This window comes from Seriola aureovittata, chromosome 13, assembly GCF_021018895.1.
Source record: "Seriola aureovittata isolate HTS-2021-v1 ecotype China chromosome 13, ASM2101889v1, whole genome shotgun sequence".
NCBI lineage: Eukaryota > Metazoa > Chordata > Actinopteri > Carangiformes > Carangidae > Seriola > Seriola aureovittata.
The window spans coordinates 15,401,177-15,417,337 of NC_079376.1; the positions used below are offsets into that span (position 1 = coordinate 15,401,177).

At 40.5% G+C, this 16,161-nt stretch overlaps 1 protein-coding gene across 2 annotated transcripts in view; it reads left to right on the top strand.

Annotated features, from left to right (window-relative positions):
- The first annotated feature begins 4,905 nt into the window (after positions 1-4,905).
- Positions 4,906-16,161, top strand: part of esrrb (estrogen-related receptor beta) — a 43,689-nt gene continuing 32,433 nt past the window's right edge. Inside the window, exon 1 of one of the 2 annotated variants that reach the window (XM_056392655.1) lies at positions 4,906-5,236. In XM_056392655.1, coding sequence (XP_056248630.1) covers positions 5,187-5,236 — 50 coding nt within the window. In that variant the 5' untranslated portion in view covers positions 4,906-5,186. Of the gene's footprint in view, positions 5,237-9,124; positions 9,187-16,161 lie in introns of those variants that run through there. The other variant, XM_056392656.1, reaches the window with a different exon arrangement.

A 16,161-nucleotide genomic window follows, 5' to 3' on the forward strand; every position in this document is an offset into this window, starting at 1 on the left:
CCCTCTAGTGGAGATGATAGAGTTGGTTACTGCTGTCAGCTGGCTTTATGCTCTGGTCCACAGCTGAGGCAGTCAGTCAATGATGGAAAATTTGAAATGTGTGGAAGAAAACCTTTCACGAGACAGGACGGAACAGAGTACATATCAACAAATCGAAATCTCTCTTGTCACATTTATGAAATGACTACATAAGTTGAAGGGTCAGGTGTGCTGCTGGGAAAATGTATTTTTACATTGTTTTTGCATGTTGATGTGCATATGTGATGCTTTGCCATAACTCTGACATTAGATCTGAGGACGCTTGGAGGTCAAGAAGAGGGGCACTATGGGGTCCACCAGCAAATTTCAAATTTCACTATTATGTATAACATGCTTTGTTTCACAGTTTACTTTCACATGATGGTCCTTACAGTATCTCACAGACACCTACATGCCAAACTACATTCAAAACATTATTTACATACCCCCTACAAATGTAATCAAATTGAGTTTGTGAAGTTTGTGAACACCTGGGTTATGTGATACATTGACTGATCTCGGCAACAGACGCGACGCTGCTATTGTCCCGTTATTTATTCAACAGTGGAAACCAACGGACTGCCATGGTGTTCAACCTTTTGCACGTCTGCTGTCACTTGCCCTTTTCTCAGGTGCAAATGTACCCGCCACACCTCGTGGTTGATGGGGACAGAGAGGCAAAATAAACTTAAAAAAATTAGAGCCTCAGATATAAGTCAATAGACTCCAAACAGCTGTACAGAAACATGGAGGCACTAACGAAGGACACGCTGCCCAAAATTATACTGCGTTTCCTCCTTACCAGTTGGGGTCCCTACAGGAATTCATGGAGCAGTAAAATAAAATAGTAACTGTCGAATAATACAACATAACATACGCTCAAAATTAAGTGATTTTTTTTTTTTAACATAGCCCATCAAACAAAAAGTGGGAGCTAAAGTCATAAGACAAGCTGGCATAACGGTATTTTTTCCCTCGTAGCAGACTTTTTTCTTTGAAGCCAATTTGACCCCGATCACCCGGGTCCTGCTGCCGGTGGAGGTGTTTGGTTTAGGCACTGGGCGCGCGCCGGAGGAGGAGTTGATAGTGTGGCTGCGGTGTGTGGCAGTTAAGCGGCGCGCTCAGACATACAGAGCCACACCACCACCACCACCACAACCTGGAGACACCACTTCCACAGTGCGCTGTGCTCAGCCGGGGATGTGACATGACTTGTCCGAGTAAGGTACACTATACATTCATCGTCAGCCGTAGTTTCTCTTCCTGTTACACATGCCAGACATAGTACTTTGTTTTTTTTCCCTGCTCTGTGTTCTTATTTTCAATTTGAAGATTTTTTCATTTTTATCCTGTTTTAAATTTAGCCTTGACGCACCTGTAGCTGTACTGTAAATTACATCAATGCGCGCGCGGTTTAGCTCTAATTGAGGCATGTGCAGTGCACGCGGACCTGCAACACTGTACCTATTCCTCTGGGAATGGTGACTGAGTTACGTTATCGATTTGACCATTACTGTACGCATGAAAAGGTTAAACATAACGAGTCTAAGGGCCTGTGTTGTCTGATTATGACCAGAGAAATTCTGAGGTTAAACTGTTTCATGCAGATCACTAACCATGCAGATTTATTTTGCTAATTCTTTTTTTTTTTTTTTTTTTTTTTAAGTGCAAATTTAAGGATGCTAGGTTAGGAGCTTTCATGCTCTTTTTCCCATACCAAACCTGTTCATATGACCAGGAAATTACATGTAGCTTAAAAATTAACTTGTCAGTAAGAGAGTTGATTAAAACAACACTATCTTTATTAACCATCAGAAAGCTGAGGCTTCATGTTGCTCAACTGCCTCAGTGTTAGTTAAACTTCAGCCCCATGTAAATTGGAATACCCTGGTTGATGTCATGTGTCTTGAGTTCTTTAAAACTGCTGTTTGATCAGTGGAGTCATTCTTCTTTCATGACACTAACAGATGTAATTTTATCAGTCTTGCATACAACAATACAAGTCACTACGGGTGACTACTGCTTAAAGCCACTGCACTTCGCTTAAGTAACTTAAAATGACTGTTTTCTTATTTTGACAAACTAATTTTCTATAGCGTGTTTTCTAATTGCAGCACTACACATATATTTAAACACACATGTACATGTGTGCTGTACAGAGTGAATAAAAGCAGATTTGTGTGATGCCATAAAAAACAGAGATCCCAATCATTAAAACAAAAATTAAAGTAATTAGCTACATGTTATAGTAGCTAGATCAACACAGACCTTTGTTCAGGTATTGCACTAACTTTGTCATGCCACATGTGATGGAGTGTTTGCCCAGCGCAGCACTATTCTTTATTTGTATCAGATCCCTTCCTGTCAAATCAACTGTCATACGCCGTGATTTTTTCATAACAGAGCTGATAAGAAGCAATGATAGCAGCAGCAGGGCTTTCATAGCTCACACTGCGTGACAAAAGTCTTTGGTGTCAGTCGAAAGCCTTACAAGGCCAAAGGAAAATATGCAGAAATGTATAATATATCAAATGGAAGCAGTTATCAACATGAAAAAAGTACACAGGCTAGATACCAGGGTAATATTGCAGTGTGTCATGAGAGAGTATCACCTCTTGTGATTTTCTGTCTGGTTGTAACTTAGTGTCTAAAACAATGCTGGATCAGCTGTTACTACTACTAGGATGTGAGTTGACTCATTTGACACAAAATTAGGAATTTAAAGTTAAAGTATTTTACATCCCCAATGGGATAGATAGATTGTTTTACTACAGCTTGAAGCTACAGATTTGAATTTTTAATTATATTGAAATTCTATTTACTAGTGTCTGTAATGAAGTACAATATACAGTAAACTTTGTGTCCTGTTTGTGCCTTGTGAAATGTAGAACCATGTTTTGTTTTGTTTTTTTAAGGTTTTTGTTCCGTATTTAGTGCAGTGTTGTTTATAAGTCCGAGAACCTTGTTTGATAGTTGATTTTATTTCTCTCTAAGGAATTAAACTGACAGGTGTTTGAGTTGGCATCAATCTTAATTGGATTTTCATTTATTTAGTCATTTGTGTTTGTCACAAAAAGAGACCAGATGCTGTGTGATCTGTGCCACTGTGGAGGCACTATTGCTGCACATCAATAGGCCTGTGATGATCAATAGGGATTGCGTGATGTTTTTGCATTGATTATAGAAACGTGAGCCGATGAATGGAACCGGATTCCTCTCCGGGGGTTATACTGTTCCTGTTCAGCAGAGAAAGCTGGAGAGCAGCAGAGCGACCTATAACACACCTTTTTGCATGACTCTGCTGGTAGATCTCGACTCCTCCTCACTCACTCATATTTTTACTGAAGTAGCTGAAGACCGTTGTTCAGGCACCTCGTGAGTTTCTGAGAAGTGGTTCAAGCTGCTGTTTCTTTCTGCTTGATTCAGCCAAGTGTCAGCCATTGTCGGACTGCTCATTTCTCCAATAAGATGCCATGGTAAGCTCTGTTCTTATAATGTGGGGATACAGTAACATGGAGACCCTCACTGACTGTGAAATGGTATCTGCATTCTCGGCATTCTTACTGAGCTTGATCAACAGTGAAACACAGGCGGTTCTAAAGCTGGGGTTAGAGAAGACAGAGCTGGATTTTCCGCTGCTTTAGAAGCTGATGGGCTTCCAGAATATGAGTTATGGCTTGAGATCATCTCTCACAGGTGGTGAAAGGTTCACAATGGTCCCTCACATGTAGCACCCGCAAATGGAGCTAGTGGCACAGCTCAATAAATACATTTACTGTCCTTAGTGGTTTGAAAGCTATTGGTTTTTGAAAGTGAAGTGCTGCAGATCCACTAGACTGCTCGCAGGAACTTCTATAGTGTGGCTTAGGCTGGTGTCAGATTTTACTTTATGATGTGGTATATAACAGTACAGGCTCCATTTTGATCACTTAAAATGCATATATTTGACAGTAAGTTTTTTTTTTTTTTTTTTTTTTTTTAATCTTCAGAGTCAAGTTCTGGGATTTCAGCTGCTTGGTAAAGTTCTCTGTTGTTGTGTGGAGTAAAATTGCTTTGGCTTTCCTGAGGCTTTGTTTGAAATCATTGCAGTGAACGTATACTAATGCAAGCATACAAAGAAAGATGTAGAAACTACGAGAAAGTGAATATCTCTATAAAATCTGAAAATTGTAAATGAACAAAGATAATTTGCTTTGATATTAAATACAATGAATATTACATTTTCTACAACTCAGAACAGAAAGCTTTTATTTAAGCTTTTTATTATTATTTCACAAATGCCTCATTACAGTCTCTGACTCTGACAGTCCCCTACTTCTATTTATTTTCTGCATTTATTTTTTATTTTAGCATCCAATATTGCACAACTCTCTTAATTTAATAGAGATGGAAACTTTGTGTGTTGACTGTTGTCTGAGTTGCATCTCTGTTGTTCATGTGATTGGTTGTTTTGTCTATGTGTGTGAGCCATGTGTGGTGTGCGTACGTGTGTGTGTGTATTGTGCATAGCAGAGTGTGTGAGTGAGCGTTTGGATCCCTCCTCCCCGGTGCTCCGCCGGCCCCACTGTCGCTTTAAGTCCTGCCCCTCGGAGCCAGCCAACAGCAGCTGTTCCATATTCATCAAGCCCTTGAGTCTTAAAGAGCCCTATCCCGACCATGGAAAGAGTCATTCCTCTTGCTCGCGCTCTCATGCTCTCTCCATCTTAGCGCTCATCCCGCTGCTGCCTGCGCTTCTCGCTCGCTCACTCGCTCTCTCTCTCTTGCTCGCTCTCTCTCTCTCTCTCACCCCCCTTTACCTCTCTGTCTGTCTGTCCCTCCCCCCTTCACTCTCTCACTCTCTCTCTCTCACTCTCCCTCTGTCATACACCCGCATTCACTTACATACACTCAGACACACACTCTTAATCTCTCCCCCACACACATATATATATATATATATATACATAAACACACACACACACATACACAACACACATGCTCACGCACACACGCGCCCACTCAATCCATCAGAGTCCAACATACCTGTGCAGGCTGGGGGGTGCGGTGCTGGAGGGGCTTTTCGGCAGCGTTGTCTCTGAGGGTGCTCTGCTGTCATTTAGGGAAGAAGCGGGTCTCAATTGTTTTCTCTTTCCTCTTCCTCTCATTCCTGGAATGCTAAAACTGGACTGATGGACATTTCAGAACTTTGTCTTCCAGACCCTCTCAGCTATCATAACCAGTAGGTGCACCTTGTTTCTTTCTTTCTTTCCTTCTTTCACTTCTCCTTTTAACCCCTCTGTTGTGATGCAGTTTTATTTCCTTGCTGTCTTTCTTTTTTTCTTTTTTCTTTTTCCTGTTATTCTTTTTTTTTTCCTCACCTGCTCCTTTAACAGTACCTGGTCTTGTTTTATGTTTCTTGAATCCTACTAGTCTAGGCACTGAACTTTTTTCCTGTTTTAGCAATGATGTACTTTTCTTTTTCTCTCTTCATATACCCTCTCAAACCTCCTCACCCTCTTAAACATACACTTTCTCTTGATTATTGTTTTAAGGGCTTTTAAATCACATAGGGACTGACTGTATAGAGTAACAGGGCAGGTGCAACTGTGCATGTGTGTGTATATGTGTGTAGATTTATTGTGTGAACACATCATGTATGCCAGTCTTTATAAATTTAATTCAGAGCATGGCTGATTGATTTAGCTTTCCCCTCTGCAAAGTGTGTATTTTATTTTTTTTCTTAAGGAATTTTGGGTGCCTGTCCACTTGGGTTAGGAGCTTGTTTGCTGATGGCTTTGTTCCTAGATCGGGCCGCCCAGGGAGAATGAGAATAATATTTTAAGCAGATGAGATTAACATGAATCCACGGAATTGGAGAGGATAAATTACACACTGTAATATTTGCAGCCAGGGAAAGACAAATAAAAGGACCCTGTAACCTCAGTGAGCTGGCAGGTCTGTCCCAGCCAGCGGCACGCGAGGCAAGCTGCTGTCTCAACATCCCCTGGCTACTGGGACAGTCTGGGCTTACACCGTCCTAGAACTTTGCAAATCCATCAATACCTTACATTTGACTCAAAATAAATTGTATTATGTTGAGGGAAATATTTAATTTTTGTTTTATGTTTTATTGGAAACAGGTTATTGGGACAATATTAATGTTTTTACTGCAATACATCTCTGACAATGTGTGAAAAACCCAGACTAAAACATTGGGCTTGTTCAAAGATTTGTTGCAATATATAGATAATTTTTATATCAGTCTTTAATATTTTCAATAGATATTATTGATGAAGTCCTATATATGCAGAAGTTGTGATTTGTGGAAAACCAGTCAGATGTTTAAAGACATTTTAGTCCCTCAATGCATTTAGATAATTTTATTTTTCTACTGCAGTGTTTGCTGAGAAATTTCTAGAAAATTGTTCCAAATGACATCCTGCATTCTTATTATATGTGTGTGTTCTTGCAACTGATCTTTCATGTGCTTAGGCTACTATTATTCCATTTCATCATAATCAAACAGTATACTTTTAAAACATTCATTAGATTTTAAAGCAATACAGGCAGTGAAAAAAATCCTTCAAAGAAAATGGTTCAGTGCAAAGCTAGAGAGCTGAATCCTGTTAGTGTGTAGTGCTTTACTGCACCGATTTGTTTATAAAACTTTACAAAACTTCTTCTAAACATTAATATCTTAGACATATATGTAATATTTTTTTTCTAAGATGTATTATACAAGTTCACTTTTTCTCAGGTACACCATGATATAAAATTCCACATACAACAGTAAGTGGGTATTTCTGTAACATGTCAGATATTATCAGTTCAAGTGTATTTATATTTTTCATTGTAGTACATCTCTAAATTAGAAGACACAACTAATATTTAGTTTTTAAGCAGTTCTTTCATCACTCTACCATTTCTGTAAATTAAACACATTTAAATATGTGATTATCGTTAGATTTTAGGAGACATTGAGCTTTTTCATTTTTGAATCATTTTCCCTACAAATGCAGTTTCCATCAAATATAGAATCATATTCATTGCCACCAGGAGAAACATTATTAAACATTTAAACTTTTCTTCTTCATGTTCAACTATGTTGCAAATCATTTGTTTGAAACATGTTGTAGTTTCAGTTGATGTTGTCTCCCTTTAGATAATCTGACAAATTTCCGAAAAGTATTTCTATATTAATTTGACACTTATATAATATTCACTAGTCAATTTATCAAATATGAAAAAATTAATTACTAAAATTGTACATGTCAATTACTTCAGTAATATATTGAAGTTAATGTTTATATTTGTTAATTTATTTTTTTCAAGAACACCACAGTAATAATAGAAGTGCAATATTTTTATAGGCTTAGTGATCATGTTCAATTATTTGGAATTTGTACATAATAAAAGGAAATACTGATTAATATGTTGTATTTTTGTGTCCATATTCATGATATTTTATTATTATGGATACATGTAACATTTAACAAACCAATGAAAAGAGCATTTCCTCTTTCAAATCTGAGATGTGAACAGGTGTTTGATGTATAAATAACTTCAGTCATTTACTGTAGATGTGTTAAGTGTTTAAGCAGTGTGTTAAGTTTAAACGTTTTTAGACAAAATGTGTGTCTAACAATTTTTTTTTCTTACTCCTAAACTAAAAATTTGTTACAACAACTTATGTAGAAATGATCATAATAAATTTGTTATTTCCTGATTACTTGTCTACTTACCAACAGTTAGTTATTTGTGGGATCTCTCCAGCGTTGGCCTGAGTCTACTGTTAATTTTGGTTCAGCAGTGGCTCTCTTCTGCTAATTGTACAGCGGTATTTGCAGCCCCTCACTGAGGGCTGGATGTGGCCGTGATGCTTGGTTGAGAGGATTATGAGGATTGTATGTGCTCCATGTAATTAGCACAGCACTGTTGTGGAATCGTTGTATTATACACTCTATAGATTGACATGAGGGCATCGCCACTGCCTGGGAATTAGATTGAAACAGAGTTTTGTCCTCAGAATAGAGAGACACGCTCTTCTTGTCTCTTTGCAGACTAGCAATATTTAAATTTGTGGTTGCATGTAAGTTACTACCAAATATTGAGATTTTTACTGGTTTTATTGGAACTGTATTTGCTCATGTTGTATTTGTTCATTACCTTTTATATGTGCCCCATTACGCTCCACCTCTTATTTAGTTTTTGACTTGTTTAATGCTAAATATCTCTTGGCTCATGCAGCGAGACAAGTCATTTACTGTATGAGTCTGACAGGCTTATTGTTGATCTTGTGTTGCAGTGGCTGTTCGCGCCACTCAGAAGTCAGCCAATGCTGAAGACTGTCAGTTTAAATTCCTCTGTGCTTGCTTGAAAACACACACGGTCTGAGCGGCAGTGAATTGAGATGTGACTTCTCTCTTCTTCTAAATGTTCCATCAACACCCTTGCTTTCCTTAAGCCCTGGCAGAGCCACTGCTATAAACTAACTAGCCTATCCAATTTCCCTTCATGAAATAAGAGCTTTTTAATGTATTTTTTAGAGGAGCAGAAAGAAGTTAGCACACAATGATGAATTAGATTTCAATTTATTTGACTTCATTCCCAGCTTGCTGCATTAGAGCCTGCAAACACCCATCTCTAGCAGTTCGTCCGCCTGATTCTTATTAGGTTTCAGAAAACAAGGCGAGGGAATTGCATTAGTGTATCTTAAGTTAAAAGCTCTTTGCTCTTTGACCAAGTGTTTCATTGTTATTGGGTTAATCAGATTTTTGCTGTCTTCATGGAGATGCTATCGCAGGCTAGAGGCAGTGGTGGGTAACCAAAGCAGCCGTGCACAGACACTATCCAGATGGGATCAGCTTACGGTAATTTGGTTTCAGAATACATTACCAGAAGAGGCTCCTGACCGAGAGTGGCCAAACCGTTATGAGGCAGGAGCTGGTGGCCTCTGTAGCTGCAGTGTCCAGCCCAGCTGACCAGCCAACCCACCTGTCCCACTCCTCATTTCCGAGAGCTTTTAGGAGGTGTTGGGATGTGTGCCTTTTTAAAGAGAACCTAATGTTTTTAAATTAAATTTGTCACCCAATTCTAAATACCTCTTCCTTGTACCAACAGGGCTTTGTTGTCCAATTCATTAGAGAGATTCCTGAGTCCACTGGCCACGCTGGAGCCCTCTCATTTCTGGTATCTAGTATCATTACTTTCACTGTAAATATGTCACTCAGCTCAGGCTGAGAGGGGGGAGGGTGGAGCATGTTGTCCCTCTCCAGGCCAAATGGGGATGCAGAGTATATTGACACTCTCTGGATGTTCACTATTCTGTAGCTCCAAAGGTATTTGGGTTCATACTTGTTAGCACTTAGGCTGTCTTTTAGCTGAGCTGCCACATTAAACCCCACCCTTGGGTGATTTACTCCCTAGGTAATTAATTGGGAAATAAGAGTAAGAAAAGCATGCAACATTCAAACTTGTTCTGTTTTAAAAATCTGGCTTATTCTTTTTTTGTATTTATTCATCTGGAGTCCAAGTGCTCTCTATTCAGAAATCTGTGTCAAAATAGTCATATTGTAAGTTAACTTTTCTCTTTTCATAACAACCAACATGGCATAGATCTCATTATGGAAAGTATTTTATATACATTTCTTTTTAAATATTATTGTTCAGTTTTGGAAGATTTTCCTGTTATTGTAACATGCTGTCTCTTGAGACTCCATCTGATGTTTGGCATTTACACCTCTCGGTGATTAGCCACCATGCCTCTTTGGCTATTTCACAACATCCACCCGCGCAGAAACCACGAGCCGCCACCGCACGCGTCCCTCCTGATTTCTCGTCCATGGTAACCTTGGACACCTCCACTGCAGTGTGAGAATCTGTTTAAAAATAACCAGGTCCATTAGTCTAGAAGGATAATGCTAGCCTACGTGGGCTCTCATGCCCTTGTGGCAGCAGAGTGCTATCACTGACACGGTGCGTCAGCACTTCTTCCTGTTGCTCCACATTGAAGGGCTCCTCTTCATTTACACACACATGCATTCATGCACGTATGCACACACACACATACCATAGAATACAGAAGTTGAGAAAAGTAACTGAGTCAAGAAAAGAGCTGTTAACATGGTAATGCTCTTGACAAAATACTGTAAACTGCAGTAGAGCAATAAATTAGTCACAAGAAGACATCGAACTGAGAACACTAAAAGTAAAGTTGAGTAAAGTTTCATACAGTTGTACTCATTAGTATTTTTGTGACATCTTCCCTCACTCACAACAGGTCTACCACCTCTTTGAAGCAAATTCTAGGTCCATTAATTCACACTTGGTAAGAAAATGTGATGTAAGGTGGGTAACTATATGGGTGTTTATCAGTGAAGGCTATTGGTATTGAGCGGCCAGTTGTTTGAAGGTTATGTTTCGAAACAGTAATTGAAATGCAAAATAACATTAGGATCGATGGTTAGCTTTGTTTATTTATGAAATCAATATTGAAACCGTCCATCACTGTGGCAGCTCTGATTCCCACTGACAGCTTCACCAAGTCTTCTCTGCATGGCCTGGGTGAGCCTTGCACTCATTACAGCTTTTAGACCAAGCACTCTTTTTAATCATCAGTCTGTTTGGAAGGCTGCAATCAAATGTTTCAGGCTCGTACATTCAAACACAGTCTGTAGTTGTTTGAAATAAAGCTGTGGGACATGCATCATCAACTGTTGAACACTGTTAAATTAAAAAGACTGATGCAGTTTGCATATTTAGCAGTGTTATGGGTGTGTCTTCGAGAGAGAGAGAGACAGAGAGAGAGAGAGAGAGTACTACTGCTCATCCCTTATTTGCCCAAGGGAAGTAGATGTAACCAATAACCAGCCATTAACATTGCAGTGTGCAAAAAGCCAGCCATCATAGGCCTAGTTCCTCTGTGCTGAACAGCAATTTCTATTGACGTATTTGCTTCTTTTGACCCATGTCAAATATGCGTACTCATATTACAGAGGTAACAAAAATTCTGACATTTGAAAATTTTATGTGCCTCAAACACTAAATTATGTGCTTGAAATCCCTTTTCTAGAAATCAGAACTGGATGGTCTTCAAAGCCAAACATGATTAATACATATTTGGCAGTGTGAAGATATAATTAATCAGTTTTACTAAGGCCTTTGAATTTCATTACTAACAGGATTAGCAGTGCTGTACAATTCAACATTAAAACACTGTTATTACTTTATACACATTTTTTTTTTTTTTTTTTTAACTTTTTTGAAAGATGGACCATTATGTCGGTTTAAATCAGGATCAGCGTTTTCCAATGCAAATATGAAAGTGAAGTGACAATGAAATAGGAACTCAGGTTAGGTTCTGACTCCCCATTACAGAAAATGCTGATCATTAGAGACTAACTTGAGTAACCATGTTTCCCAACATCTTTACTTTTGTAATATAATAATGTTAACTGACAGATTTGTTAGATAAAGGTGTGTGTGTGTGTGTGTGTGTGTGTGTGTGTGTGTGTGTGTGTGTGTGTGTGTGTGTGTGTACGTGCGCACCTTCCTGCTTGCTTAACTGCCTTCAAATTATACGACTTTGTTCTTATGTGTGTATTTGCCTGTTGGTCACAAACTATGCTGGTATTAAAATGCCTCCTTATGAGACCACCCCTGCAGCACTAAGTGTGATCGAATGGTCACATCGAGTGGCTGGTTGTTGAACCTGCCACTTGGAAAGTCTCTCCCTTCCTACCAGTACATCCGGTGACACCAGACGTGGTCGAGACTGAAATGTATGTTTAGATTGCCCCCCTGAAGGAGACGCATTAATTCAGGAGATATCCCCAAAGTTTAATTATTCCTGAATGGTGTGGTGGTGGTGGATACTACCGTATAAATCAGTTAGGCCCACCCGCCTTTTTATTACCAGCACTATTTATGGGGAATGTGTGGCAGCTGGTAGAGATGAGCCTGTAAAAAGCTAGAGGCTATTGCTATGACTATGTCAGACATAGTCATAGCAATAGTGTTTTTGAGCAACATCAATTCATTTTGGAGCTGTTTGAATTGTGTGCTTTAGAACAACATTTTAAATGTGATAAATCAAGTTAAATTTTTTACTTGATCATGTTGCATCATGCAGGTTGTTTTAAACTTACCGATGTGTCGTGATTACACACTGACTGTGAGCCTGTACAAATATTTACACATCTGATTGCGTTTGAATTATCCCGGACACCTGATAAACCTGCTAATTGTGGCCTGTTAATTTAGCCTTTTATATTTGTGTATGTGTGTGCATGCGCTTGCATGTGTGTTTGTCTGTTTATATTTGGCTCTTCCTCTGATGAAGAGGATAATTTATGGAGGCAGGATGGGCTCTTTGTTTTAAGCAGGTAGAGTTCCCCCCTAAACAAGAACAGCCTATCAGAAGAAGATTAATGAAGTAATTTCATGCATGGCTTTATGTCTCCGTCCCCCTGTACGCACAGTCACTGTGTCTAAACCTGTGATTTACACTGGACTGTGTTAAATAGCCTTAACCCTTTATAATAATATTTCTTTCTGTTTGTGATACACACACGTGCATACACTGCAATAAGCATACTACACAATCAGGAATATCCTTCACCTTCCTGATAAAATTTACCAGTCTCTTGGATCTCTCCTCTCTTACAGTTTGTTCCACAAATATCCAGACAATGAACAGTGATGCATGACTTCCACTCATATTTAATTTCTTTTTTTTTTTTCTTTTGCTCAAGTTTCCACCATTCATATTTTATAATCCCCCCCTCTTTATTTTACATAAGGAACCCTACTGAGAGTACGTGAGAGGTGTGCTGTGGTTGATATCTGCTGGCTTTCCACATAATTTATGGCAGTTAAACAAAACCCTAGCCTCAAAAAGCTTTTGTAACACAAAACAGAATTTTTATTACTTATTCATACAGTATTAGTCTGGACAGGTCAGTTAATATTTAGAGCATATGACCAAGGTTTCCCTTTAAATTTAAACACCTTTGTAACAATATAGCTTAAAATTTGGTCTAGGTATTTATTATTTACAGTAACCTACAATTTCTAAAATCTTAAACATATGTAGCATTAATTCAGGGAAGACCATGGCTGAGAAACAGTATCTCATGATATACAGCAATAGTGAAACAATGTCTTGGTAAACATTATCTATGCTACATCACAAAATCTGTGTAAATGAAGATAATTTTACAAAAGACACGACTCAAACATTTACCGACTTATTGTGGTGCTTTATTGAGTGCTTAGCATGCTTTCAGTTTCGCACAGTTTTTGAGACAAGAATAGACAGAATAAACAAAACAAGCTGACTTTGTCTTTTTCGCCACATGTACACATGCTCCATCATTCAGATGTTGTTACAAAGTAAAAGAGTTGAACTGTGAGAAAGCAGAACACAGAGTTAAAGCACCTGAGGCAGAGGACAGGTCCACCTGTGCCTTGGTATTCAAGAGGATGTATCGTGATATTGGTGCCAGTGTATCAGTAACGTATCACACGACACCAGGTTGTGTCTGATGTCATTACATACACCGGTTTTCTTGTGACCAGCTTTGGAGGAGACTTTTACTACACAAAAGTCTCCAGTCAGAAATAGTTTTTTGCCAGCACTGGACTATAATTACTCTTTATAGATATCACAAGCCATTGTAAATTTATGTTGTTAAATTATACCATGGCCATGCCACATAATGGATGTAATGGAAACTAATCTTTTCTAATGAAAAGGCAGAATTAGAAATTTGATCCCAAATGTACTGCATGGCAGCCTAGACTTATCACTGCACTTCTTTTTTACATACAGTATGATGAGCTGTTCTGCAGGGAGCTTCCCCACTGGGTCTGTTGTTAACTCTTTGCGCTCTGTAGTGGGAAGTTTAGACGGCCGACAACTCTCACACATCCCCAACTGGCAGTAGCTCTATCATTACCCATTTGTCTCTCTCTAAACATCCTGAACTCAGCCCCTTGTAAGAACTAGATCTGCCCATTGCGGCCCAGACAGTTTACGTCAGACAAACAGCAGCGCCTGTATCACAAGAGGCTCTCTCTTTCCTGCCAGCAGCATCTCTAGAACAGGAAGGAGCGGGTGGGGGGGATCAATAGATGTGATCTGCTTCTTGGCCAGCGCTATCTTGTGGTGCCGCTGGAGCATGGGGCTCATGTTGTTGTAGTGGAGTGAGCTCATGGCTTTATAAAGACAGTGACATCGCTGTGGAGTAGCTAAATATAATCCTCTGCTGGAGACTGAAAAACTTAATTGCCCAGGCCACAGAGCAGCATGGTCCCCCCAAGTGGTAACCCTGCACGAGCCCCTAGCCTATGGACTATTGATCCGGGGCCCCTCGCTCTCCATTGGTACGATGAGCATCACTCTCTCTGTCTCTTCTCTCTCTTTCTCTCTCTCTCTCTCTTCCCCTCATGTATCGCTTACTTTCTCTTTTCCTGTTTTTCTGTCTCCTCAACTTCCCTTTTGTTTGCCTCCATAGATCTGCACATCATAAATCTCTGTCAGCTTCTCCTGAGTGTCTGGCATATCCGTTAATAAAGAGGCCCCTCCCCTCCCTTCAGGTCCACCCCCTCCGCTCCTCTCTCTGCCAGAGCAGGACTAATGAATGAGAAACTCCAAAATTAGGGGCCTCTCCCTCGTAGATTAGAATGGGTCCCTATGGAGTCCCAGGCTTGCCTCCAACCAAACCACAGCCACCAACCCCCCTTCCCAACCCCCCACACCCCCACCCTGTATTTCCATCTTTCATATTCTGTCTGCAATACAAACACACACTCAGACCTCTGAGCACATAAGCCCATGCAGGGATGGTAAAGACACACAGACTCATGCACATTGCCCCAAGAGTCTTTTGGCCCCTAATTCCCCTGATGGTCATTAACCTGGAAACAGTTAGACAGAGAGGCGTCCTCCATATTTCAACTAAGTGTGTTTTGGAATCTCTATTCCCTTCCTTTCTCCCAGGGGTGACCCCAACCTCTCCCTGAGCCCCAGTCCTTTTTCATTTACGTTTCCCCCTGCGAGAACACACACTGAGGACCCTTGGTGGCAGACAAGCCACTGTATGTATTTCTGTGCCTGTAGTTGGGCTGTGCAGATTTTTCAGCCTCCGCTCTCCCAAATATGAGTCCCCTGCTGTGTGTCGGAGCGGTAAGAGGTGGCAGTGGCCCCTGGAGGAGAGGTCAGTGTGGCAGCTGCCAGTGGGTTCTGGCTGTGGCGGGGAGGCTGAGCGGGGCTGAGAGGAGGTCTGTCAGGAGCTAATTGAGTTCGTCCTACCAGCGCTGACTCTGGGGCCAGTGGCTTATCAGGCCACATCGCCTGGGGCTCTCCAGACAGATCTGCCCCTACTGGGGCATCTGATATCACCATCACCCTGCCTGCAGATGTCAACCCCCACCTCCACCACCCACCCTTTCCCTTCCACTTACCCAGTCTGATCAGGTAGCAGGGATGTGACACTCGGGGATGAGGTTAGCAAATGTTATAAAATGGTGTTTTTGGCATCTGTTGGCCTTGAGAGTGGAAAGGACATCAGGAATTTACTCACTGTTTGAGCAGTTGAGCCTCTAGCACGTTTGTGCTGAAAGCTTTTGATTTACACATGAAACGGGGAGAGAGCTGTAGTCACCCAGGGAACAGCGGAGGACGTCTGTATCCTCCTGAAGCAGGAAGCTCTCAGCAGGAATACTTACAAATTGGCTCAATTAGATCCTGAATGTTCTGCATTTCTACGACAGTGTCATCCAGTGTTGAGAGTTTCGCTTGCAGGCGAGGGAAGTGTTGAGACGTGACGGAATGAGTGGTCCTCGGTTCTCCTCTCGGAAGTCGAGGAACAGCGAGTGTGAGATGAGCTCTCAGATCATTAGGCCAGCTAATCCTGGTCACAGCAGCACCAGTGGAATGATATTAGGGATCTGAAATGCTGTTAGGAGGGCCAGTTGGAATCAGATTAAAACCAAACTGTGCAGTGTGCGTTTGTGGGCCCATAACCCACTACTCAGCATGAATTTTGATCGGTACAAAGGGAACAAAAGGAGGAGGAACAGAGAATAAAAGAGAGAGAGGGAGATACTGTATCTTAGACGAGCGCTGCTCCTTTGGTCAGCCAGGCAGCAGAATTTGAAATG